Source organism: Bubalus bubalis, chromosome 18, assembly GCF_019923935.1.
Source record: "Bubalus bubalis isolate 160015118507 breed Murrah chromosome 18, NDDB_SH_1, whole genome shotgun sequence".
NCBI lineage: Eukaryota > Metazoa > Chordata > Mammalia > Artiodactyla > Bovidae > Bubalus > Bubalus bubalis.
Genome location: NC_059174.1, coordinates 35,567,205 through 35,594,579, shown reverse-complemented (window position 1 = coordinate 35,594,579; position 27,375 = coordinate 35,567,205). Strand labels below are relative to the sequence as shown.

The 27,375-nt window shown below is 46.3% G+C and overlaps 1 protein-coding gene across 3 annotated transcripts in view; it reads right to left on the bottom strand.

The window, feature by feature from the left end:
• CDH3 (cadherin 3) overlaps positions 1 to 27,375 on the bottom strand; it is a 117,180-nt gene that overhangs the window by 5,076 nt on the left and 84,729 nt on the right. For all 3 annotated transcript variants that reach the window (XM_025268932.3, XM_044932092.2, XM_006047639.4), the window contains 11 exons: positions 14,090 to 14,172; positions 12,326 to 12,451; positions 11,939 to 12,094; positions 11,709 to 11,853; positions 10,495 to 10,670; positions 9,766 to 9,894; positions 8,688 to 8,873; positions 6,804 to 7,045; positions 6,264 to 6,409; positions 5,259 to 5,483; positions 1,865 to 2,071 (listed from right to left, as the gene is read on the bottom strand). In XM_025268932.3, coding sequence (XP_025124717.1) covers positions 1,865 to 2,071; positions 5,259 to 5,483; positions 6,264 to 6,409; positions 6,804 to 7,045; positions 8,688 to 8,873; positions 9,766 to 9,894; positions 10,495 to 10,670; positions 11,709 to 11,853; positions 11,939 to 12,094; positions 12,326 to 12,451; positions 14,090 to 14,172 — 1,821 coding nt within the window. The remainder of the gene's footprint in view (positions 1 to 1,864; positions 2,072 to 5,258; positions 5,484 to 6,263; positions 6,410 to 6,803; positions 7,046 to 8,687; positions 8,874 to 9,765; positions 9,895 to 10,494; positions 10,671 to 11,708; positions 11,854 to 11,938; positions 12,095 to 12,325; positions 12,452 to 14,089; positions 14,173 to 27,375) is intronic.

Sequence of the window (27,375 nt, the reverse complement as noted above, 5' to 3'; positions counted from 1 at the left end):
AGTGATATGATCTAAAAGGCTGGAGGTCTATTTGGACACAATGGGGACTGGCTTATTAGTGCCCAGCTGCTGCCCCTAACTGTTGTGACTACCCCCAGTTAATTCCACATGAGGAGGGCAGTTCTGGCCCTCTCTGTGGCTGTTTAATGGGGGAGGATACAGCCACTGCTCAGCTTTATCCCCCTTTTTCGCCTGCTGAGGAAACCATTGTCCTCTCTAGCCAGACAAAACTGATGGAGCCATCTTTGGGAGTCCCTGGGTTCTCAGGATGCACACCCTGTGTGGGTCAGACTATGGCCTTTCCCTCCCCTTTCCTCCCCATTGGCTTAGGGAAAGGCAGGAGGCAACCTGGACTGCCTATCTGCACCCAAAGCCTGTGTTCAGCTGCCTTCTGTTACCTCCATTTGGACTTTTCCCATGGTCCTTCCCAAACTGGTTAATGGAAACTCCGTGTTTCTACTTATTCAGGCCTTGAAGTCATAGATGGCTCTTTTTCTCATCTGAATCTTAATTGATTCTACCTTGAAATATGACCAGCTCTCACCACCTCTAATGCCATCCTGGATCTGAGCCACAACTCCCCCCTCACCCCCAAATTATGGTAGTAGCGGCCCTCTACAGTCTGTTCAGGAGGAATCCTACAAAATTCAAGTCAGATCACCTAGCTCCTCTGCTCCAAACCTGATGACTTCCCATTTCACCCAGAGTCCTTGCAGTAACCCACAATGCCCAACGCAATGCTCCGCCACAGCCATCACCTCTCTTCTCACTCTTGCTTTTTCCACAACAGTCATTGCTGTTTCTACACAAAGCACAGAGCCAGCCACCTCAGGACCTTTGTACTGGCTGTTCCCTGGATATCTGCATGATCTGCTTCCTCAACTCATTCAGGTCTTTACTCAAATGCCCCCTTCTCAGTAAGCCTGTTCTTGCCGATCCTACCTAAAATGCCAGATCTCCTCCTCTCACTTTCTTTTTTAATCCATAGCAACACCCATTTCTCTGCTGGCTTATTTGCTATCTGCTCTCTGCACTGGAAAGTAAGCTCCATGAAGGCAGGGGCTGGTCTGTTTGTTTTTTTTTTAATTAATTGGAGGCTAATTACTTTACAATATTGTGGTAGTTTTTGCCATACATTCATATGAATCAGCCATGGGTGTACATGTGTTCCCCATCCTGAACCCCCCTTCTACCTCCCTCCCCATCCCATTCCTCAGGGTCATCCCAGTACACCAGCCCTGAGCACCCTGTCTCATAAATGTTTCACTCTCAGCACCTAACACAGTGCTCACTGCAAGTACGATGATTAAAGCTTGTGCTTATTGCATTCATGCGTGATTGAATGGGTGTTTTTTGTGTAAGGACAATTCAGAGAGTGAAAAAATTAAATGTGATAGGTTCTACCATGACAGCAAAGAAATTAGTTTCTAACTAAACACTTCTGCTCACTAGACCAGTGTCTCTCAAGCTGAAATATGCATTAGAATCCACTGAAAGGCTTGTAAAAACACAGATTACCAGGTCTTACCCCTAAGCTTCTGACTTGGTAGGTCAGGTGTGGGCCAGGGAGTTGGCCTAAGCAATTCCTGGTGGTGCTGATGCTCTTGGTCTGGAGACTACACCTTCAGAACCACCGCTGCAGCCACCAGACGATGTAACAGCAGGGCCAAGTCTGCTCCCCACTGTATCCCCAAAGCCTGGCACCTCCCAGAGGCCCCATAAACATCTATGGACTAAATGACACTTCCAGAATTAAGAGGACAAGGAACAGATGGGCAATGTCGGTGGCTCGAGTCTCTACGTTTGGGGTGGACTCAAGTTTCTAATTACCCCAACCTCAGAGGGAGAGGGTGCCAGCACTCACGCAGCAGAGCCAGGGCAGCACCCAGGATGGGGAGGAGGAAACCCCACGTCCAGGGGTCCCGGCAGGTCACCATGTTGCCGTGGCAGTCACACACGGTGGCTCTGATCACTGTCAGCTGCTCCTTGTTGCCGTGGTCAAACAGGGAAAGGTGCACATCGTATTCGCCTTGCTTTAGGAACTTCTTCAGGGACAAGGCTACTGCGTCTCCTGGAGCAGACAGATAATTATTCACCTCGGGAGGCCACGAATGGTGGGAGCCAAGCACACCACGATGGAGGTTTGAGGAGGCAGACTGCATCTGGGCCACAGGGAGCAATGTCGTCAAAGCAAACTTATGCTGAGTGTTACAAACGGATACTTGGTCCAAGCAAAATCCTCCACTGAGGGAAGGATTATTTGGATAGAAGAATAAAGTCACCATTCTATTTTAAAAAATCAATAATCACAGTATTTCTAAATGTGACATTTTAAAAAATTCATGGCATGCAGGGCCAATAATTTCTGAGCATCACTAGCTGCCAGATTGTTCTTTGCTTCAAAACAAACAAGCAAAGAAACAAAGTTCTTCCTAAGAGACAGCTAGCACAATCTTTTAATATTTATATTAACTGGCCACCTGTTTTTCTACCTGAAAGTTTACTACCGTTTGTTATGGCAGCATTTTGCTCTTTCAATTGTATATATAATGTTTATACCTCAACTCTATGATAGAATTTCAATATATCTGAAACTTGGATATTTCTGAGTGAGCATCAGTTATTAAGAAATCCAAATGCATATGAGCTGGTGATGTAAGTGATGCCAGGAGCAGATCAGAGCATTAGTGACTGCACACAAGCTCACAGGTGCCGGCAGTGAGGCTGTGCTGGGCACCGTGCTAACTGGCCTTTGAAGGCCTGGGGCAGGCAGCAGGCAGCCACAGAGCCGAAGCCAAGCTTTGGAGCAGCCTGCACGATGGGAGCCACTCTGGGGAGGCTGCTTGGCCATCGTGGAGTGGGGATGAGGGCTATGTTTGTGGGTGAGAAATATAAGGTCAGAGGCCTCTCTGCAGAAAGGCCTTTGGTTTAGACCCAAGTTTCTCAAGGGGGGTGCTATTAGCTTGGGTGGAACTATTCTTCATCACGAGGAACTTTCCTGAGCACTCAAGTCCTCACCACTAAATGCTAACAGTGCCCCCCCTCCCCACCCCACGCATCACTGGGACATTCAAAAACAACCTCGAGTTTCCAGCCCACCTGCCCTCAGGCTTGCTGGCCTATTTCAGCACTGACCTCAAGCCACTTTCAGTTCACAGGCTCTGCACACTCACTGGGCCCCTCTTAGCTGAAAGGCCAGAGGGAGAATTCACCCTGTTCCCACTCAGCAGTGGCAGACAGAGAGAGTTCTGCACGCTGGATGTCTGGTCCACCGAGTGGAGAGGCCAATGTGGGGCATTTCACCAGAACATCTCTCCTGCCTTCCTCTTCCCAGGCTGGAGAGCTGACTTCTCAGCTGATGATGGTGCTGGTGGTGGCAGTGGGGACTCAACTGACACTTATTACGTGCCAAGCCCGACTCTGATCTTCACCTCAACTTTCAGAGAAAGGTTCTGTTACCCCTCATTTTACAAATACAGACACTGAAGCTTAGGGAGGTCAAGTAACGAGCCCAGTTCACACGGGTGTAGAGTTGGGATTAACTCCTCTCACAATAGAACACAGACAGATAAAACGACTAAGTCAAAACCAAGAACCAATGGTAGTGTCAGGCGTTGGTACCACTGGACTTTGAGGTAACGCTCACTCTTGGCAGAGCCAGATTGTGCCTGTTGGTGAAGACGGCCACTGGCATCGACTGAGCACTGATGCACCAGAAGAGGTAGGTGCCTATCGTGTACTCAGTCTTCACAGTGACTGTACAGAGGTACAATTACTGGCACCATCCTCCAGGTGGGGAAAACTGCTCAACAGTAAGGTTCAGTAACTTGCCCACAAGCTGGTAAATGGAGGGGCTGGATCTTGAACCAAGGTGTTCTGACTTCAGAGGCTATGCTCTGTAAACCAGTCAGGGAGGGGAAAACGGCTTCCAGGCCACAGGGAGGTAATAGGAGACCAACTTGGGCTTCCTTGAGGAAAGGTACTGGGTATATACCCCCAAATCAGAGGAATCATAAAAATGGGACAATGTGTGTGTCTGAGGCAGGTCTCCTCAGTCCTTTCTGGACAGGCTCAGTAGCAACAGTAGACACCAGGCATTTGGTTACTTCAGGGAAGAACCTGAATGTACTGGTTGCCCATTCCCCTCTTGGGGGACCCTAGCACCAAGAGGAAGAGGGAGGCATTTTAAACCAGGGTGAGCTTCTCCAGGGGCCTTACTGGCACTTGGGCATGGATGCACTGTTCTTACGCACCTGAGTCCTTGCCCATTTGATGCCAGTAAGTCCCCTCTTCAGTCCTGTGACAACTGAAAAACCACTGAAGGCTGAGGAGCGTTATGGGGTGGGAAAGAGAAAGGACAGGGAGGTGGTTGGGAGCAGGGGGATGAGGGCCAGGGACCTTGTCTTCTACTTCTTTTCCACTGCTTACCCACACTGTGCCTTTGGACATGCCATTTAACCTTTCTGAGCCTGATTCTCGTCTGTAAATAGGGATAAAAATACTGATCACAGAGGATGGTAGAAATTTAAAATAAGTATAAAAAGCATCTTGCAAATTGCCAGGGGTGGATAAATGGTAGGCAGCAGAGGATCCTGGTAGAGCAGACTGCCTGCATCCCAATCATGGGGCCATTATTTTCTATCCATAATGCCCCTGACAGGATATTTAAGCTTCCGTAAGCCTTGGTTTCCCTATCTGTCAAAGGGGTGCACATACATGTATATGTATGATTAACAGTACCTGCTTTACAGGGTTGTTGTGAGGATTCAGTAGCTGAATCTGTGTGAAGTGTCTGAAGTGCACATAGCACATAGCAAGCATGCTCAGGCATGTTAGTTGTTATTACTGTGCTGGGTTCCCGACTCTCTCATTATGTCATAGTGAGAGAGGCATGTCCCATCTCTCTCTGGGCCTCAGTGCTTCCAACTGTATAGGAAAGTGGTTGGGCTAGAATGGTCTTTAAGGATTCCTGTGGATTCCCAAAGGTTTAGACTAAGTTAATAAGCAGCATTTGACTGACATCGTCTTTGTTTGTTATTGGCTGTGCGGCTTGCAGGATCTTGTTCCTTGACCAGGCATCAAACCTGTGCTCCCTGCAGTGGAAGCCAGGTGTCCCAACCACTGGACTGCCAGGGAATTCCCCTGACTGACATTCTTGAGGAGACCGGTAACTCGGCGACCCACAAGATGGAGCAGGAAGGTAGATGCTGGATCTTGGTAGGGGAGAGAGGACCCATTTGCCACCACCACTCAGTTACCTTTCTCGTTGACTTCTGCTGTCCAATAGACGTCCGAGTCGTGTGTGAGTTGGGCCTGGAAAGGGGCAGTGTGGGGGGACAAGTCCTTGTCTGTGATGTTTAGCACCTGGGGCACAGGGCTTTGGTTGCAGATGGTGATCTGACGGGGCTCGGGGACCGGACCGTGGTCATTGATGTCCATCAGTGTTAGCAGGAGGGTCCCTGTGCCAGTGGTGGGAGGGCTCCCTGTTCAAATCACACATATGATCCCTTTTCAGCATCTGTCTTTGGCTGGGTTGATGAATCCATATTAAGCTCCCCTAGGACTTATCCAATAAACCTCAGAAGGGTCCTGTATACTGTCCAACTGTAACCTTTCAAGAGTTTCCCTGCCCTTGCTTCATTATAAATCAAATCAGTGATGGCAAATGCGTGGCAAACATGCCATCATTCTCATTTTGTGTCCACAGCAGACATTACTAACTGATCACAGCACAGAGACTTCATCCAGACAGCCACTACCAATCTATCACCAAGAGAAAAAGGTTGGCCACCTCAGGGCTGATGTGTTTGCTGACCAGCTTCAGGGAAGTTTCACTTCCCAGCCCTGCAATAACCTCTCGCCTGCCTCCAGGTCTTGGTTCAGTATGTGCCAAATAGAGCTGTCATTACATCAATATCCCCAACCATGTCGTGGCAAGATGTCACTCATCAATCGTAACACTTGTAAGGCAGCCCCTTTCAATCAATCACAAGGGGAAACCAACAGGCCAATTCAAGGCTCAGTAAAGCACAAACAGGCTGAAAGGTGTCTTTAGGATACCTCCTAACTCCTGGGTCTTAAGGAAACTGGAACCGGCCAACTCTAGGACTGACCACTCTAAGTCTCCTCCGAGAGACCACTTTGACCTCCCAGATAGGATTGCTGACACTCCCTTCCCCACATCACACTCAGCCTGCAGAGGGGATCTGCTGTGTCCTGAGCTCCAAAGGGGCCCACACAGAGGGGCTGGAGGGAGCTCTCACCATCATCTGTGGCCAAGACCATGACTTCGTAGATGTTGTTTCTCACAAACTGCTCATCCTCACGGTCCAAGACCCCTGCGGCAGTGACTTGTCCACTGTCTGGGTCCATCGCTAGCCACCCTGCTGGGTCTCTCAGGATGTGGTAACTGGAGCAGAAAAGTTGCAAAGAATCACACCCAGGATACTTAAGAGTTCTAGTGTCATCATTCAAAGTCTCCTCATGTCAACTAGCAGAGGGTTTCATGGGACTTGGGGCTCATAGACAGGATCACATGGAAAATGCATCTCACCCCCAATTGGGCTCCTGAGCAGAAGGTGGGAGGGGGCCAGCAGGGACATGTGAGAGGGACTGGGGAACACCTGTCCCCTGGACTTAACCTCCTCTGTATGGAGGGTAGGAAGGGAAGACCCTGTGCAGGGGTGGTAGTCAAAATATTTAACAGTCCTTATGGCAATTAGAACAAATACTGATGCATACAATAAACAACCCATCCAACGTACCCGTGTCTTTGGCTGAACTCGAGCCGAACCCCTGCGTACCTGATCTTCTGACTCCCCTTGTCTGGGTCCCGTGCAGTGTAGGTACAAATAGGCTCCCCAGTGGAGATGCCCTCTTGGATTTCGATGACTTTGGAGGGTGGGACAAACACGGGTGGCTCATTCACATCCTCCACAAGGACCACTACGGTGGCTGTGGAGGTCGGGAGTTTCACCACAAAGGGAACCTCATTGATCACTTCGACGTACAGGGTGTGCTGGGTTTTGGCCTCAAAATCCAAGTCCTGGGAGAGAACAGGAAGGAGGATCAGAGTCGTCATTTTGTGAGGAGGCCCCATGCCATGCTGTGATGTCTGGAAGAGAGGGCCCATCACGAGGGGCTAGGGCTCCCACCAGCAACAATGCTGCCCCTGCCCTGCCCCATAGAGCCTCCTGGTTTCCTCCTGCATTTCTGGAGTGGATACCCAGTGGGGCCTTCTCAGACCATCACCCCAAAGGCAACTAGACTAGTAAGCCCGAAGCCTAGAACTGGTTCTCAATGGGGTGATGACGCTCCATAGTGGTGGTTGTCGGAACTTGGAGGGGGCATTTCTAGGTGTCCTAATGACAGGGAATGCCACTGGTGGGGGCAGGGACACAAAGAACTATCTCATGTCCCATGGGACTTGCCAATATCCCCCTGGACATTCATGTATTCCTGGGCGTGAAGCTCTGTTTATATTTACAGTCTAGAATGTGTTTTCCATACAAATCAAGTTTTTGGTGTGGTTTTAATTTATACTAAATTTCCTAGGAATGCAACTTCTGAGGGGAGCTCATAATTTGTTCAGGCCTTTCCTCAAGTTGTTTATTTGAGGTTCTGGAAAAAATCAATACCACTTGTGGTATGACTCACTTCAGCGACATACAGTATCTACTACACTTGGCTGATTCCACAAACAGATGCAAGAAACTGACCACTTCATCATGTTTTCTAGTGTAGTTGTGCCCAAAGGTATACACAGGGAAGCAGTTTATTATCAGTAACTTTTCCTGAAAATTCTCCTTTATTTTAATTAGGGCATTTCATTTTTCTAGAAATTACGTAAGTTATTATAGAGAAGTTATAAACAAAATTCATTTTACAATGTGAAAGGGGCATTACAAAACTTTGGTTACAAGGAGGGGACAGCTTTTAAAGTATTGTGGCTCAGATGGTAAAGTGTCTGCCTACAATGCCGGAGACCCGGGTTCGATCCCTGGGTCGGGAAAATCCCCTGGAGAAGGAAATGGCAACCCACTCCAGTACTCTTGCCTGGAAAATTCCATGGACGGAGGAGCCTGATAGACTACAGTCCATAGGGTCGCAAAGAGTCGGACATGACTGAGCGACTTCACTTTCATTTTCTTTCTCAAACTGGGCCATTCTTTATAATAAACCAAGAGGTAAAAGACATCAGGAAAGATTAGTCTGATTTTCTTGAAGCATCAATTTTACTCAAGATTTTTCAAGAGGCAAGGGTATGCCTAGATGTAATTCAAAACAGTTAAAGTAATTTAAAACTTTTAAAGTAAAACATTTTACTATCCAAACACCAAGATGTGAACTATGGATTGAAGGCAAAATTAGCAAGGATTCCAATAAAACAGACCTTCTGTGTAAGACCAATTAGGAGCAGCCACTAGACACACTGGGAAGATGGGCCCCACTGACTGGCCTCAATTGGATCAGTGACTCTGTTTTATGAACTGGGTCTCTGGGGAAGATTTAAACAAAGGAATTCCCCCACATAAGAGGGATGGGAGAGTGTTGCAAGCCATGGGCCTGGTGCACTCCCTGTGAGTGGTTCCAGGTATGCGTCCCAGGAAAGTGGTACCCCTAGTCCTGGAGACTGGAGACCTCCCTGCCCCAGGTGTGGCCCTTGTACAAAGCCCAAACCGACTCACCTTCTGGGTGGTCAGGATACCCTGGTTGCTCTCGGGGTCAGTAGTGATGGTAAAATGGTCCCCGTTGTCACCTCCCACGATGCGGTAGGTGGCACGCCATGCAGGTGAGTTAGGGGCGTCCAGATCAGTCACTGTCAGCCTCTGTACCTCTTGGCTCACTGTGTTCTCAGGCACACGGGCCTCATACTGTCAACATGGAAAATACAACACTGTCAGAGCGGAGAAGCTGACTCCTCCGAGAGGTGGCTCTCCTCTCTTCACCGGCTATGAGTCCTCCACCCAACTCCAGGGGAGCCCCATGCTGCTCACCCTTTCTGGGACATGCACAGATGCAGAATGCCCCAGGAGTCAACTTCACAGCTTGCTAGGACAGACACACCACAGTGACCCTGGGCCTGCTTTCCCTACATCCCACGGCCTGATGCTCCCAGAATCTCAGCCATCCGGGTGCCCAAGCCCCCAGGGAGAGTAGTCACCTGTATCTAGCTGAGATCAGAAAGGCACAAGGAAGGTGGCAAGAAGGGCTAGGCGTCTGATTGCTCTGGGGCACTGACCAGGGACTTTTTTGGAAATTTAGAACAGATGGCCGTGATGGGGAAATCAGCTATTCAGAACAAATTTTCAACAGGCCTGAACAGTATTTAGCAGCCCAAATTACCTAATGATGGAAGCGGGTGGGTGTCATCTTGACTGGCACTGAGTCCTCTGTCACGTGAAGTGACAAGCATTCACCGGGGGTAGGTGGGCAGGTGTAGGTGTGAGTCAAGTTAGGAATTTCCATATCAACAAATATTTTCATATTGAGCACTTAGGTACCTGGGATTATGCTAAGAACTCTACATAGATTATTTCATTTAAAACTCAGAACAATGCAGCAGGTATTAACACTGTCTCCATTTCACAGACTAGGAAATAGGGCACAGAGAGGTTAGGTGATTCCCCTCAGGTCATACAGCTTACAAGTGCTGGGGCTGGGACTTGAAGCAATGCAGGCTGATTTTGGAAGTTTCATCAGAAAGGAGAAACTTAGCTCCTCATCATCTGACAAGGAAAGAATGAATGGAGGAAAGGGTGTTACCTTCTGGGGATCAAACATGGGAGCATTGTCGTTGGCATCGAGGATCTCCACTATGGCCATAGCCGTGGTGCTGGAGCCGTCCCCATCCATGTCTGTGGCATGGATGGTCAGTGTGTACTCAGGGACTCTCTGGGGAGAAAAGGAGAGCGGGAGTGGAAGCTGCTGAGAGCAGGGCACAGCCTTGAGTGTACGTGGAGGGAGGGGAATGTTTCTCCTTTCCAGTGTTCACCTGATCCCTTGCTCACCCACTGCAGGGAAGACCAGGAGCCAAGGGTGGAGGGAGAGGGGAACTGTGGATCCAAACGGTTCTCCTGGGCCAGTCAGTCGTGGGGTGAAGCCTGGGCACTGCCTCCTAACTCATGGCAGATCCAGAAGGGGAGCTCTGAGCAGGAGTTTGGCAAAGGTATGAATTAGGGAAACTCTAGTACCTATGGAGCTAACTGCTTTGTGGTACACGTGGGACAAATCTGGGCAATGTGCATGCTAAGTGAGCCATTCCAAGAGGAAATGAGAAAACCTACGGAAAATATCAAATGTGTTTCACAGCTGCCTCCTCAGCCTTAATGAGATGGCTTGGCAGAGCGCCACCAGTCCAAGGGTGCTGTGGGACATCGATACAGGACCTGGCCGCAGCCCTTCCTGGCCGACTTGGGCTCTGGGGCAGGGGCTTCTGCTCTGAGTGTCAGGGCCTGGCCTGGGCAGGCAGCCCCTTTCTGAAGGGCCACTCACTTCCCGGTCCAGGCCACTGGAGATGACGCTGATGGTGCCCGTGCTCCGGTGGACTGTGAACATGAGGTCATGCGGGTCCTTTGGCTCTTGACTGTGGATGGAGTAAGCAACCACACCGTTGTAGGTGTTAATGGCATCGTCTTCGTCCGTGGCTGTCACCTGCATCACGGAAGTGCCTGGGGGGGAAGAAGGGCTGATGAGTGAGCACCCTGCCCTCCCAGTGCCAACTTCAGCCTCACCCACTTCTGGAACCCTGAGAGGTTCCACCCTGCATGTCAGTTTGGACCCACCTTCCCCTCTCATCAGAGACTGTTAATTGCTGCCCACTTCCCATTCTCCCTACTTCCTTAGAAACATAATCCTCATAATCACTCTAGGTTGGGTACAGGCCCACCAGGAACCAAGGCCATTTCCCACCACAGGTAGCTGTGGCCATGAGACTGAATTGTGACAAATGGGATAAATACCTTCAGGGAAAGCATTTTTCTGAATTAAGGGGCTTACTCTTCCCACCCGTTCCCTCCTTCCAGAAGTAATGGCTGGAGCTCCAGCAGTATTCATGAGGTGATCTTGGGAACGAAGCCAAAACAGCAAAGCAATGAGACAGACGGAGCCTAGGTCTCCCACACTTTAAAGCACCATTTCAACCTGGCCTGACCACGTCTAGGCTTCTGGAATACAGGGGGAAGAGGCTCCATCTTGCTGAAGGTAGTTTTTCTTTTAAAAATGTCTACTGCAGCCTCACCAATTCACATTTCTCTGTAATTTTCTACAACTCAAAGGAGGAGGAGTCCTCCCCAGTAGCACCTGTCTGTGAGGTCATTAATGTGTAGCTATTTCTCTAGTCTTTTGCCCCAATTAATTTTCTCTCTTTTCTTTTTTTTTAGCTGCACACATGGCATGCAGGATTTTAGTTCCCCAACCAGGGATTGAACCCACGCCTCCTATATTGAAAGCACAGAGTTTTAACTGCTGGACCATCAGGGAAGTCCCTACTCTAGGATCATTCTTATTCAGGGATTTTGGGATGGAGTGGGGAAATATGGATTTTTAAGAGGATCCCAGGTGATCCGATGTACAGCCTAGGAAATCGCATGTGAAGGGCTCTTCCAGACTTCAAGAGTCTGGCTGACCTCCAGACGGTTCCAGTTGATCCAAGGCCAGATCTGGGCCCAGGAGACCTCTATAGCTCCTCACCTCCCCAGTCTCCTTACCAGGTAGCACCCCTTCCAAGACGCTCCCTCTGAAGACATCCTGGGTGAACTTGGGCTTGTGGTCATTCTGGTCTGTTACAATGATGGAGATGTTCATGGGATCTTCCACAGAGGCACCGTTCTCTGATACAGCATGGCCAAAGAGCTGTGGGGGCACAGGTCTGTGGTCAGTCTGGCACTCCCTTCCCCAACAAGTTCTGGGGCCCTGCTGGATGCTAAAGGTTACTTGCCTCATACTTGGCAATCTTCTCCCGGTCCAGTGGCTTATTCAGCAACAACCAGCCTGTTTCCTTCTCTATAGCGAAGATACCCTCTGGTGGGTTGTCTGCCCCAGGCCCCGTGATGCTGTAGAAAATCTTGGTGCCTCTGTCCTTATTAGATTTGAGCTGGAAGCAAAAGAAAATGGCAGCTGACAAAATGATAACGATCTCACAATTGTAGCAAAGAACCCTCTATGGAGAGGGGTGGAGAGGCATTGCCTGATCAGAAATTGCTCCCATCACAGAGGCTTTCCTTCTGGGGGCCCCAGGGCTTAGCAGCAAGAAACCTCACACTCAGGCCTTTGAATGAGGGTCCCTGCAGCCACCAAGCCTCCCGGGGGGAAGGCACAGCCATACCTGATTCAGCCTCTGGGGGAACGGACCCTTGCCATTCTCAGGCACAGATATTGGCGGGACCACCCATTCTCTCTTGCGCCTTCGTAAGACAGGTGCGGGTGGGGAGATCTTCAGTGCTTTCCTTTCCTGCAGGGAGAGAAGATGCCTTAACCCAGGTGTGCAAACACACCTGCAACACACCTATCATCCTCTCACCTATAGGAGCTCAGGATGAGGAGAGAGGCCAGAGGCCTAGATGGGTTTTTTGCAGAAGAAAACTTGGAAATAATCCAAGTGTTCACTTACAGAGAAGGCCCAATTAAATACACTGTAATATATCCATCTAGTGAAAACTGTATACAGCTCGAAAAACGAGGATGAGGAAGGTCTCTCTGTGCTGATATGGAAAGATCTTTGATATACACTTAAATGAAAAACAACACAGTACAGAACAGATTAATATATTAACAGTTTAGTGCTCTATTTAACAAACATTTATATAGGGCTTAATATGTGCTAGGCATTGTTCCATCTTTTGTGTAAAAGGGTAGGGAAGTAAGGCATATATTCATATCTGCCTTTACACAGTTTGGGGGATACTAGAGAAACCAATAATGGTGGTTACTGGTGAGAAGGTGAGAGGCCTTGTACTGATTTTTTTTTTTTTTGCTCACTTATTTATTTTATAAAATATTTAAAAAATTTAATTATATTGGATTATAATTGATTTACAATGTTCGGTTCTACCAATTTATTTTTTTAGTTTTTTTTTTATTGAAGTACAGTTGAATTACAATGTTGCCTTAATTACTGCTGTACAGCAAAGAGACGTAGTTATACATACACATACTGATGTATTTTAGTGCAAAAAGAAAGTGAAGCCATGTAAATGTTATTTTTTTCATAAAAAAGAGGGAAAAGTCTGTTTTATATCTACATATATAATATATATTAATATATTTAATATAAATATAGAACAAATACATAAATCAATTCTAGAAGGAAAGAAACTGGTAACAGTTTATTTCTGTGTATTCTGTTAGAGGGGTGGAGAAGGCATTAGGCAGATGAGGAGACACAAGGGGAGGTTATGTGTTCTATAACTTCAATATTTAAAATTTTGGAACCATGTGGATATATTAGCTGTTCAAAGAATTAAAAGAAACAAAGAAATGTGGCCCAGAGCTTCAGGTCCATCTTCCCAGAAAGTGAAAGTGAAGTCATTCAGTTGTGTCCAACTCTTTGGGACCCCATGGTTCCTCTGTCCATGGGATTCTCCAGGTAAGAATACTGGAGTGGGTTGCCATTTCCTTCTCCAGGGGATCTTCCCAACCCAGGGATCGAACCCAGGTCTGCTGCATTGCAGGCACATGCTTTACCCGCTGAGCCACCAGGGAAGCCTATCTTCCCAGAGGGTCTTGGGATTGACAGTCCCGTGTTGGGATCACCTTCACTTGTGGTTTACCCTCAGGATGTGGGAAAGACAAAAAGGGAGATGAGACAGGGAATTCCAGGGAGGAAGAGCACTGGACCATTACTCGCAAGGCAGCTCTCAGCCCCACAGGTCTGACTCTGGCATCCCCTACTGGGCAGCAACAAGCACTGCCCTGCTTAGATGGTTGCCCACGCTCAGAGCTATGGGCCACTGACGGCTAACCCTGTGTGCTCTGCAGGGGTAATGTGGCTCCCGACAGCCACGGCAGCCTCGGACTCCTGGCCAGCAGCAAGCTGGGTGTGCATGGAGAACATTTTTCTTCTGTCCTGCAGGTGCACACGGTGTTTTACCTGGACTGTTTCATCATTCAGAACAATGAAGTCATCGTCAGTCAGCAGGGCCGACTCTTGCCCAGGGCAGTCTGTGAAGACCACTGTGGGGAAGGGAGGAAAAGAATATTAGGAAGGAGGGGGCTTCTGGAAGCTACCCCATGGGAACCAAGACCTGACAACAGCCCCCTGACTGGATCAAGGGCTGTTCTAGACCACTGCGGAAGACTTGACTTACTTCATCTGACCAGCTGTGTGACCAAATATGAGTTTCAGATGGGCTCCCAAGTTTGGTCTTGAGAAGGAGGACCACTTCAAGGTGTGTGGGACAAAGAACCAAGACCACAGGTATTCAGCAACATGAGACCCATGGAGTCTCACGAGACCCAGAGCTGACCCAGGGTCACAGCTGGAGGCAGAAGAGTTGACGCGTTTCTGAAGGCTACATGTCTCCCTACATGCCATACGCACCCTGCTATGCAGTCACCCACACAGATCATTCTGATAACCTTTGGCTGTTTCAACTTGTCATGATCTTTCTGAATTCTCCCTGCTTGGCCACCCTTTAAATAAGCAGTCTAAGTTAATAACTACCATTCACTAAGCTGGAGACTGGGTCCATTTCATCTTTACAACTATGCTACCAAGGTAGGCATTAGCCCCTTTTCAAAGAAGAGACAATTGAGGTTCAGAAGCCTGACCCCAAGGCATATACTAGAGAGTATTCACAACCAGTATTCTTATCCACCCTTCCCTGTGGACAAGCATGTAATTAGGAAACCTGCCGGGGGCACCTCTGGGCCTGTCAGCACCATGCCCTGACTCAGGGGTCCCCTTATGTTGGACTATGTCGGTTTCCTAGGTGGCAGCACTACAAGGCCCACAGGGAGAGAACTGAGCATGGAAAGGTCAGGGTGAGGTCTCCCAAGTGTTCTAGTTTGAAAAATTGTCCCTTAGTTTCAGATGATGATGATAATTGTTTTAAAAACCCTTCCCTAAAGAAAGAATAATAGATGAGAGACTGTAAACTACACAAGTAATGTGAACATCATGAAGTATTCAAAGCAATATATAAGAATATAACATAAAAAATAGAATTCCAAATAATATTCTGCTATATAATGAATTCCTAATCTCAAGAACAACAAAAAATATATAACCCAGTCTAAAAAGAAAAAGACAAAGGAGGTGAAAAGACATTTTTTCAAATAAGGTATACAACTGGCCAGTAAGCACATGAAAAGATGCTCAATACCTCTATCATTTGGGAAATACAAGAGCTTCCCTCATAATTCAGTTGGTAAAGAATCTGCCTGCAATGCAGGAGACCCTGGTTCAATTCCTGGGTTGGGAAGATCTGCTGCAGAAAGGATAAGCTACCCACTCCAGTATTTTGAGGCTTCCCTTGTGCCTCAGCTGGTAAAGAATCCACCGCAATGTGGGAGACCTGGGTTTGATCCCTGGGATGGGAAGATCTCCTGGAGAAGGGAAAGGCTACTCACTCCAGTAATCAAAATTACAGTGAGATACCACTTCAAACCTACTAGGGAGGCAAAAAAAAGGTAAATAAGATATAAAGACAGATGAAGTCTTCTGCATTGGAAATATGAAATGCTGCAGCCACTGTGAAAAAGTTTGGTGGCTCAAAAAGTAAACATAAAATTACCGTATGATCCAGCAATTCTACTTCTTGGTTTACACCCTAAAGAGCTGAAAGTAGGAACTCAAACAGACACTTATATATGTATTTTCATAGTATCCCTATTCACTTCCCTGGTGGCTCAGAGGGTAAAGCGTCTGCCTGCAATGCAGGAGACCTAGGTTCGATCCCTGGGTCGGGAAAATCCCCTGGAGAAGGAAATGGCAACCCACTCCAGTATTCTTGCCTGGAGAATCCCATGGATGGAGGAGCCTGGTGGACCACAGTCCACAGGGTCGCAAAGAGTCGGACACGACTGAGCAACCTCACTTTCTTTCATTTTCTATTCACAATAGCCAAAAGATGGAAACAACACAAGTGTCCATGAAGATCTAATAAAGAAACACAATGTGGTCTAAACATACAATGAATATACATACATACATGTATAAATATACATTTTTTATAAGGAATGAAGTTCTGACACACGCTATAACTTGTATGAATCTTGAAAACATTATGCTAAGTAAAATGTCATGCATGTGCGTGCATGCTCAGTCGTGTCTGACTCAGCGACCTCATGGACTGTAGCCTGCCAGGCTCCTCTGTCCATGGGATTCTCCAGGGGAGAATACTGGAGTAGGTTGCCATATCCTACTGCAAGGGAACTTCCCAACCCAGGGATCGAACCTGAGCCTCCTACAGCTCCTGGATTGGCAGTCGGATTCTTTACCACTGTACTACCTGCCAGGCACAAAAGTGACTGCACTTATATGAGGTACCTAGAATCCTCAAATTAACAATAAGTAGGACAGAAGTTACATGGGGCTGGTGGGGGGAATGGGCAGTTATTGTTTAATGGGTATGGAGTTTCTGTTTGGGATGATGACAAAGTTCTGGAGATGGACTATGGTGAAGTGATAGTTGCACAACAATTTAAATGTACTTAATGTCACTGAATTGCTTACGTTAAAAGAGTTAAAATGGTCAATTTTATGTTATGCATATTTTTACCTCAATAAAAAAGAAAAGAAGCAATCTGAAGTAGGAATGCAAGATGGGATAGTCACTTTGGAAAACTGCTGGGGAGAATTTACTGAAACTAAATATACATGCTCCCCAAGACCCAGTAATTGTACTTTGAGGTATAGACACAACAAAGATCCACTCACTCAAAGACAAGTATAATAATATTGAGAGCAGCATTATTTATCATAGCTAAAAACTGGAAACAGCTTCAACGTCCATCAAGGTAGAATGAAGAGAAATGTGGTGGAATATTCACATAATGAAATAAATCAATTAGAAGGACATATGACAACATGAAAGAATCTCACAAACATGGTTAAGTGAGAGAGTCAGATACAGAAGGACATATATATTATTCCATCAACATGAAGTTCAAAAGCAGGTAAAACTGGGTGAAAGAACTTAAAGACATTGGCCATCTTTCAGGGAGAGGAGTTGTAAATGGAAGGGGGAGGAAAATGGTCTTTAAAGCATACAGATCTGACTTCAGCACCCCAGAGCCCCAGAGCTCATATACAAGGCAGGCTCCTTCATGGGAAAGCTGGGATGTGCCCATGAGAAAGAGATTACTTAGAAACCAGCTCTGCCTCCTTGACGACATCCCCACTGAGAAGTCCTGGGCTGTGACAACATGCTCGGCTAGTGAGAGGAGGGGAAAGAGAGATCTAGGCCTGAGTTAGCTCCAAAGAGCCCCAAGCACAGGGAGATCCCCATGGGATCCCTGCCAAATGTATTTATTTGACTGTGCTGAGTCTAAGTTGTGGCATGTGGGATCTTCCTTGTGGCGTGCAGGATCCTCAGCTGCAGCATGCAAACTCTTAGTTGTGGCATGCAGGATCTAGTTCCCTGACCATGGATCAAATCCAGGGCCCCCCACATTGGGAGTGCGAAGTCTTAGCCACTGGACCACTAGGAAAATCCCTATAGTGAGAGTTTTAAAATTATCTAGAGAAGTTCTTATGCTATGAAGATATAGTATGCAGAATGTAAAACTGCACATATAGTATATGTAACTCTGCACAGGGGTAAAAAAAAAACAAACACGGGAAGGAAATGAAGCTTTCCAATGGCTGGAGTTACCAGCAACTTATTTTCTTATTTTTCTCTAGGTCCAAGTTTTCTCTTAGCATGATTGTGTCCCCACCCCCTCAAATTCATATGTTGAAGTCCTAACCCCCAGTACTGCAGAATGTGACCATATTTGGAGAAAGGGCCTTTGAAGAGATGATTAGATTAAAATGAGGTCATGAAGGTGGGCCCTAATCCAGCATGATGAGTGTTCTTTAAGAAGAGGAGGAAATTTGCAAACAAGACAGTTACAGAGAGAAAACTATGCACAGACACATGGAGAAGGCCGCCATCTACCAGCTAAGGAGAGATTCCTCAACACAAACCACCCCTGCTGGCCCGTGCTGATGCAGGACTTCAAGCCTCTTGAGTTGTGAGAAAATAAATCTCTGTGTTTAAGTTCCTCAGTTCTTGTTCCTTTGTTACGGCAGCCCTAGCCGCCTAGAATACGACAGGCATCCATCGAGAGTCAGGAGTCCCTCCCGTCATGAATTACTATTATTTACAGCTAAAATGTTTATACTTTCTCACTTAATCTTCACCAAGCACCCTATGAAGTAGATTTTAGCACCCATTTTCTAAATAGGGAAAATGAGAGGTTAAGTGAGTTCACTAAAGTTACATGGCTAGGAAATGGAAGAGCTACAAGTGGTACCTAGACCTGTCCAGATGGAGTTATTTTTTTTTAACCACTATGGTTATATTATCTTTCTGATACACCTGAGAGTATTTTTTCTCATCTCCTCCCCATCCCCCATTACCTGTTGTCCTTCTCCATCTATTGAAATAGCAAAGATTGATTTTTAGAAGCCCAATGGGGCAATGTGATATTTGGAGAAAAGTACTAGATTTGGGGATAATAAAAGTAAATCTCTTAGAGTTGTGAGTTCTAAATGTAAAGAGCTGAAAAATAGGAAAATGCATTATGGCTGCTGCTGCTGCTGCTGCTAAGTCACTTCAGTCGTGTCTGACTCTGTGCGACCCCACAGATGGCAGCCAACCAGGCTCCGCAGTCCCTGGGATTCTCCAGGCAAGAACAGTGGAGTGGGTTGCCATTTCCTTCTCCAATGCATGAAAGTGAAAAGTGAAACTGAAGTCACTCAGTCATGTCCCACTCTTAGCGACCCCATGGACCGCAGGCCACCAGGCTCCTCCATCCTCGGGATTTTCCAGGCAAGAGCACTGGAGTGGGTTGCCATTGCGTTCTCCGGCATTATGGCTGGGTCTGCTGTTAATATTACTAATGGAGATGAAGACCTATTCTTGTGTAGGCAGTGACCTTAACTTGCTGGGTGAGCCTGGGAAAGACACTTGACTTCTCTGGACCCCCAGAATCAATTGTTTGCTAAAGCTTTGAGCCTAAAGCCTACCTTCCCTTGGTTTGAAAGGAGAGAAGTATGCTATTAAAGGATGTACTCAAGAATGGCAGCACCAAACACAGTTTCTCCTTGATGTAAAAAGAAGAAAAGCTTAAAGGGAATACTTCAAGTCACTAGGTGATTCAGCGTGGCTTAAAGAAGTGTTAAGGACACATGCAAAGGTTCCTCAAAACTCCAGAAGTTGGAACCATCAGTGCGTTGATACAGAATTTGAATTAACTTATTAGGAATTCAGGTTTTCTCATTTGGAAGATGAAAATTAGACTGACTTCACAGTGTCATCTTGAATATCAAGTAAGATAAAACCACAGAACACAAATGTGTAAAGCTCAGAACTTTATACGGACTCTTATACCACCAGAGAAAATGGGAGTTCAGAGGTGAGATGGTGTGCCAACATTGTACAACTAGTGAGTGGAATTAGAGGGGTGGGAAGAAGGTTTAAGAGGGAGGGGACATACGTATACCTGTGGCTGATTCATGCTGATGTATGGCATCAGATCAGATCAGATCAGTTGCTTAGTCATGTCCGACTCTTTGCGACCCCATGAATCGCAGCACGCCAGGCCTCCCTGTCCATCACCAACTCCCGGAGTTCACTCAGACTCACATCCATCGAGTCAGTGATGCCATCCAGCCATCTCATCCTCTGTCGTCCCCTTCTCCTCCTGCCCCCAAGCCCTCCCAGCATCAGAGTCTTTTCCAATGAGTCACATAAACCAACACAATATTGTAAAGCAATTACCCTCCAATTAAAAATTAATTTAAAAAATTGATTGGTACAATTCACCAGTGGGTGGGGTGGTGGATAACTGGAACCCAGGGTGGTCATATTCTAAAATCAGGTTATTCAACACAACATTCATTCAAGAACAAGTTGAGTGTTTCCTAAGTGCCCAATATTCTTCTAAATACTAGAGATGCATTGGGGAACACAAATATGTATCTCCAAGTACCTTTAAGTTTTTACAGGTTACTGCCTTCTGTCCAAAATCACCTTTCCACAGCTATTCTATCTACCAAACTAATCAATAATGCATTGATTGTAATAGCTTAAGTCTAGACAACCTAGATGTCCATCAACCAGAGAGTAACTCCGTGTTATGATACCACCTATACAAGGACTTCCCTGGTGGCTCAGACAGTAAAGTGTCTGTCTACAATGTGGGAGACCTGGGTTCGATCCCTGGGTCGGGAAGATCCCCTGGAGAAGGAAATGGCAACCCACTCCAGTACTATTGCCTGGAAAATCCCATGGATGGAGGAGCCTGGCGGGCTACAGTCCATGAGGTCACAAAGAGTTGGACACAACTGATCGACTAACACTTTCACTTTCTAAGGGAAGGTCTTCAGCTAGCAGAGGGGCTAGCCAGATAAGCCTGTCAGCTTTTTCACTTAGTAAGAGACTCTCAATGAACTCTCCAATCTTCTCCTACCCAGCAGGGAGGTAATGGACTGTCACTCCTATTACTCAAATGCCTTAATTCCCCAAACTCTAAAAGCTGCCAGAAACCCAGAAACCCTCTTCCTGCTGCCTACAAAATCAGCCCCCCAGGAATGTACAGCACACTTCACTACCCTGTTTGCTGGCACATTCGCATGGTTTTATGGTTCCAAACATTTACAGCATTTTATATGGGCTGTCCATCTGTTCTTAAGAGGGGACAGTCCCAACAATCAAGGAGACGTCAATAGTCATGTTCTCCAGGTGTTCGTGCCTCCCACTCAGACTGCACATTTCAGCGGCACCAGCAGGCCTGGTCCCATCAGCTCTCACCCACGTTCAGCAGGATGCAGAATACAATCAAGGGGCAGGAGTCAGGCAGGCAGGAACAAGTTTCAAAGACCCACTCTGCCCGAGACACCCAGCTAAGTGTTTTCCTATCCAAGTCCTCAAAAAATAACCCGCAAGGTAGCTGTTACCATCCTATTCTGACAACTCAGGAAACGAGAGACTGCCCTGGGGTTGAAGTGTCTCAGGAAACAGTTTCAGAGAGGAGAGCGAAGTAGATGAAGCCCTGCAACCAGGAAGTGGCAGGACCAGATTTCAAATCTGAGAGGCAGAGGCAGATGAGTAACAAAGAATATAGGATTTGGGGACTTCCCTGGTGGCCCAGTGGTTAAGAATCCACCTGCCAATGCAGGGTACACAGGTTCAATCCCTGGTCCAGGAAGATCCCACATGCCTCAGGCCAACTAGGCCCATGTGCCACAACTACTGAAGCCCACGCCCACACACCTAGAGGCTATGCTCCACAACAAGAGAAGCCACCGCAATGAGAAGCCTGCGCACCGCAACTAGAGAAAGTCAGTGCAGCACTGAAGACCCAGTGCAGCCAATAAATAAATAAATAATATGGGGTTTAGAGGCCAAAAGACTTGGTTCACATCCATATTGTGTGAACACACAGAAGCTGTTTTCTCATCTGGAAAATGGGAATAATACCTAGCTCATAAGATTATTGGGAGAAATAACTGGCATAATGTTCACACAGCAATGAGCAATATGTCTGGACCAGAGTCAGCCCTCAATAAAAGGGACCTTTAGCTCGCTCACAACTAACCAGGGTTTCTGACTCCACGTCTAGGCCTCTCTCTGCACCATAGAGAAACCATCTCTCAAAGCAGGCACGGGGTTAGCTACAGCCATGTAGCTTTACCCGAAGGCGGAAACATTGAGAGGAGAAAGGAACACACAGGACCAAAGAGCGTCACAGGGTGCTGGCTCAGTCTGCACTTGGAGAGGACTGTTCTGTAGGGGGTACTCCAGGGTTTACTGGGAGAGGTGGAAGATGGCGATCTCACAGTCAAGCTGACCCGCCCAGGGAAACTTGCTGAGGCACCTGTAGAAACATGAGCAGTTTTCTCCGCAAGCCGTGAGTCACACAGAGGCTGGTAAACGATAAGCCCTGGGGCAGATCATTACAACTTCCTCCCAGATGCTTCCTGGCACTGCTGGCTTGTATCACTGGTTTCAAAATGAAATTGATCTGAAACCAGGTCTCATCATCACTCATCCCCCTTCTCCCCTTCCTTCTAACAGCTAGTGAAGGAAGCTGATTCCCGTTCCTGACTGAAGTCTATCTCCACAAGCCACGAATCTTGGCCTAGTCATGGAGGCGTGAATGGGCTTGTGGCAAACTGTTTCTGGGGCAAGTTGGTGACTGATGAGCACACGGGGCAACAGTTTAGATTGTAAGGCCAAGAAACAAGAGATCTAAACATAGCTCTTACTTCCACACCCACATAGGACCTTAAAGTCATTTGACTGCTTTAAACTCTGTTTCTCCCGCAGAGATTCTGAATCATAAAGTCTGTGAACCTGATGAAGAGGTAGGCATCTGTACCAATATAAATTGATAGGTTTCAGCACTGAGTCTAAATACACAGTGCCAGGGACCTCCATGGTGGTCAGTGGTTAAGACTCCAGGCGCCAAATGCAGGGGGCCTGGGTTTGATCGTTGGTTAGGGAACTAGATCCCAAATGCCCCAACTAAGAGTACACATGCAGCAATGAAGACCCGGTGCAGCCAAATAAATAAATATTAAAAAAAAAAAAAACACAACACATGCAATTCCTAGAATACTGTTGAGGAAGGGAGTTAGTAACCTGAGGCTGCTTTTAGAGAAAAAAAATCTTTTTTTTTTTTTTTAGATTAGAGCTCTAGTATATCTGCTAGATAGAAACATTCAGTGGAACCAGGAGTCCCTGGCCTGTGCTCAAAGCTCCTCTCTAAAGACCATACTGCCAAGCACGGCCTCAGATCCTGAGCTGGCAGCACTGTAAAACCTGGTCAAGAAGGGTTGAGTCCCTGGGATACTAGAGCCATTGAAAGAAGAAAGCTTTTGCTTTTTAAATAGACTTCTAAGAATTAATGGATACTAAACTGAGAACACATTCCAGGCCTGCTTTTAGGTTGGAATTGAGTCATTTCAGTTCAGTCGCTCAGTCGTGTCTGACTCTTTGCGACCCCGTGAATCGCAGCACGCCAGGCCTCTCTGTCCATCACCAGCTCCCGGAGTTCACTCAGACTCAAGTCCATCAAGTCAGTGATGCCATCCAGCCATCTCATCCTCTGTCATCCCCTTCTCCTCCTGCCCCCAATCCCTCCCAGCATCAGAGTCTTTTCCAATGAGTCAACTCTTCGCATGAGGTGGCCAAAGTACTGGAGTTTCAGCTTTAGCATCATTCCTTTCAAAGAAATCCCAGGGCTCATCTCCTTCAGAATGGACTGGTTGGATCTCCTTGCAGTCCAAGGGACTCTCAAGAGTCTTCTCCAACACCACAGTTCAAAAGCATCAATTCTTCAGCGCTCAGCCTTCTTCACAGTCCAACTCTCACATCCATACATGACCACAGGAAAAACCATAGCCTTGACTAGATGGACCTTTGTGGACAAAGTAATGTCTCTGCTTTTGAATATGCTATCTAGGTTGGTCATAACTTTCCTTCCAAGGAGTAAGCGTCTTTTAATTTCATGGCTGCAATCACCATCTGCAGTGATTTTGGAGCCCCAAAAATAAAGTCTGCCACTGTTTCCACTGTTTCCCCATCTATTTCCCATGAAGTGATGGGACCAGATGCCATGATCTTCGTTTTCTGAATGTTGAGCTTTAAGCCAAATTTTTCACTCTCCATTTTCACTTTCATCAAGAGGCTTTTGAGTTCCTCTTCACTTTCTGCCATAAGGGTGGTGTCATCTGCATATCTGAGGTTATTGATATTTCTCCTGGCAATCTTGATTCCAGCTTGTGTTTCTTCCAGTCCAACGTTTCTCATGATGTACTCTGCATAGAAGTTAAATAAGCAGGGTGACAATATACAGCCTTGACGTACTCCTTTTCCTATTTGGAACCAGTCTGTTTTTCCATGTCCAGTTCTAACTGTTGCTTCCTGACCTGCATACAGATTTCTCAAGAGGCAGATCAGGTGGTCTGGTATTCCCATCTCTTTCAGAATTTTCCACAGTTTATTGTGATCCACACAGTCAAAGGCTTTGGCATAGTCAATAAAGCAGAAATAGATGTTTTTCTGGAACTCTCTTGCTTTTTCCATGATCCAGCGGATGTTGGCAATTTATCTCTGATTCCTCTGCCTTTTCTAAAACCAGCTTGAACATCAGGAAGTTTACGGTTCACATATTGCTGAAGCCTGGCTTGGAGAATTTGGAGCATTACTTTACTAGCATGTGAGATGAGTGCAATTGTGCGGTAGTTTGAGCATTCTTTGGCATTGCCTTTCTTTGGGATTGGAATGAAAACTGACCTTTTCCAGTCCTGTGGCCACTGCTGAGTTTTCCAAATTTGCTGGCATATTGAATGCAGCACTTGCACAGCATCATCTTTCAGGATTTGGAATAGCTCAACTGGAATTCCATCACCTCCTCTAGCTTTGTTCGTAGTGATGCTTTCTAAGGCCCACTTGACTTCACATTCCAGGATGTCTGGCTCTAGGTCAGCGATCACACCATCGTGATTATCTGGGTCATGAAGATCTTTTTTGTAAGTTCTTCTGTGTATTCTTGCCATCTCTTCTTAATATCTTCTGCTTCTGTTAGGTCCATACCATTTCTGTCCTTTATCGAGCCCATCTCTGCATGAAATGTTCCCTTGGTATCTCTAATTTTCTTGAAGAGATCTCTGGTCTTTCCCATTCTGTTGTTTTCCTCTATTTCTTTGCATTGATCACTGAAGAAGGCTTTCTTATCTTCTCTTGCTATTCTTTGGAACTCTGCATTCAGATGCTTATATCTTTCCTTTTCTCCTTTGCTTTTCACTTCTCTTCTTTTCACAGCTATTTGTAAGGCCTCCCCAGACAGCCACACCTCCAAACTCTCAAGGGCACACCCTTGAAAGTCAGAAGCTTGTCTTCTCAGCCATGACACAGAGGTTTTATGTAGTCCCAATGTCCAACCTTACTGGATGTTATGGCAAAATAAAACCATCCATCATTCTGGGGTAAATGTCCTTCAAATGATCAATCTTGGACAGTTTCCCTACTGATATTTGGACATCTTGATGAGAAGGAAAGACTAATGCCAGTTTAAAAGTGTTACAGCCAAAAGGCAACTTGTTGGGGAATGGGGGAGATACTGTCCATTCTAGTTTGCTTTAGGGACACCTCTAGTTTATAAAGCAAACAAATTTATCCTTGTAGCTATCACTATCTTTTGTTAAGGGAGTAGGATAAAAAGGTGAGAAGGAAAGTGTATGGAATTGCCTTCAGGAGAAGATTCTGGCATTTTCCTGAGTAAAATCATACATAGAAAATAGTTCACTTACTAAGAAATACAAAGTAAAAGGACACATGTTGTGAAATACTTGGGGAATGGATGCTGCTAAATATTGTTCGAGTGTTAGAAGAATGTAAATTGGCAGAAACTTTTTGGCAATTAAGCCTTAACGAAATCCTTTGATCAAGGAATTGTGCCAGGAAATCAACCAAGATGTGACAAAACCATACCTGCACCGATGTTCATTGACTATTGCTTAGTGCTTAAAAAGTCTCAACAACTTAACATTCAACAGAATACTTAAGTACGTGTGCTACAGTAGCTCAAACGTCTCATCTACAGCCTTCAATGTTGTAAAAAATATCAATGAAAAACAATGGTCTGCTCAGGGGAAAAAAACACGTCATAAAAACAGCCATTTATAGCTTATAGCCTGAGCCCGACAATTATAACATAAAATATTAATATTTTTATACTTGTAAAAAAAAAATGGTGGGGGTGGAGCTGAGTCGTGGCTGCTAGGAAAGCAGACTAGTTCTCTGCATAACTAACGACTTTCCAAGCCAAAGAAGTGCAAGATGGAGGAGGGTGAGCAGAATCTGATCTGAGGAGGCCAATAGGCAGAGGCCAAGAGGCATGCTGGGTGGCAGGGGTAGGACAAGGGGAGCCTGTGAGGCATGCTGGGAGCCCAAGGGGCTGTCCCGGGGTATGCTGGAAGATGAAGCATCCCAAGTGTCCTGCCATAGCTGTTTGGCATTCTCAGAGGAGCCAAACTTTGATTCCCAAATGCTGAGAGCAGCACAAGAGGACCCGCTGCCTTGGATGTGTTCATGATGACCCATCACCACAGGATCACCACCGTGGGAAATGCTAAAGAGTCAAGCACAGAGCTAGAGCTGAAACATTTGATGAAAGGCATTCTCAAATGCCTGTTGGTGCAAGGAATGGCTTTACGAAGCCCTTCTCTGATTCACAGAAGTAGAAAATGAAGCTGGATTGTTGAGAAAGCAAGTCAGGAGGGCCAGCTGTGGAGTGATAAAGCAATGGGACTCCTCTCCCTCAAATATCCTCAAGGAAGACTTGGTTAGGAAAACGGATGTGGAAGATCTATTGAAAATGTTCATCTGAAATGACTAAAGTCCTTAATGGGTGGTAGACCTCCATTCTGCTCCTCTTCCAGTTTTTTCACAGTAAATATGTTTTGCAATCAGAAAGAGATGTGATTTTGCCCACCTCTGCCTAGTAAAGTTATATGGCAATTCCATGTTATTGAGGAGGAAGCAATTCTTTCTATGAGAAGTTTTGCCTCTCTGCACAAAGCTCTTTGGAAAGACCTAAATAATGTTACTCAGGTTCTTCTCACCCATGGGAGCTGGGTCCTCCCTTGTACTCTACAGAGAGAAACTCAAGCTGAGTTGTACTCCACAGCACTCTGGGAGTTCCAGAGACAGTTGACTCAAAGCTCAGTGTTAGTGTGCTGTCAGTGATCCTCACCCGAAGAATGAGAGCAGAGATCTGGAGATTGACCTGGGACCTCTAGGATATCAACCAAAGGTCTGGTGGGCAAAAGTGCTGCACATTGGCCCTGCAGCCTGGGAAGGTGACTTCATATTTAAGCTGTTAATAGTAAGCACTCAACAAATTATTTTTAGTCTCTAAAATGGGAACACACATACATATCCAGGCTCTGGTTAGAGCCAAATAAAATGCATTGTGCTTTTCAAAGCACAATTAAGTATTCAAAACTAGTGACAGTGATTTAAAAAGCAAAACAAAAAAACCAAGAAGGTAAAGGTCATTTGAAATACTGAGGTAAGCAGAAAATTAAGGGAAAAAAAAAATGGATCAACTGCCATTAAGACAAGCTTTGGAAGTTAAATTCAAAATGCCATGCTTTTAGAAATTCCGTGGCAGCCCAGTGGTTAGGACTTGGCACTTTCACTGCTGGTGGCCCAGGTT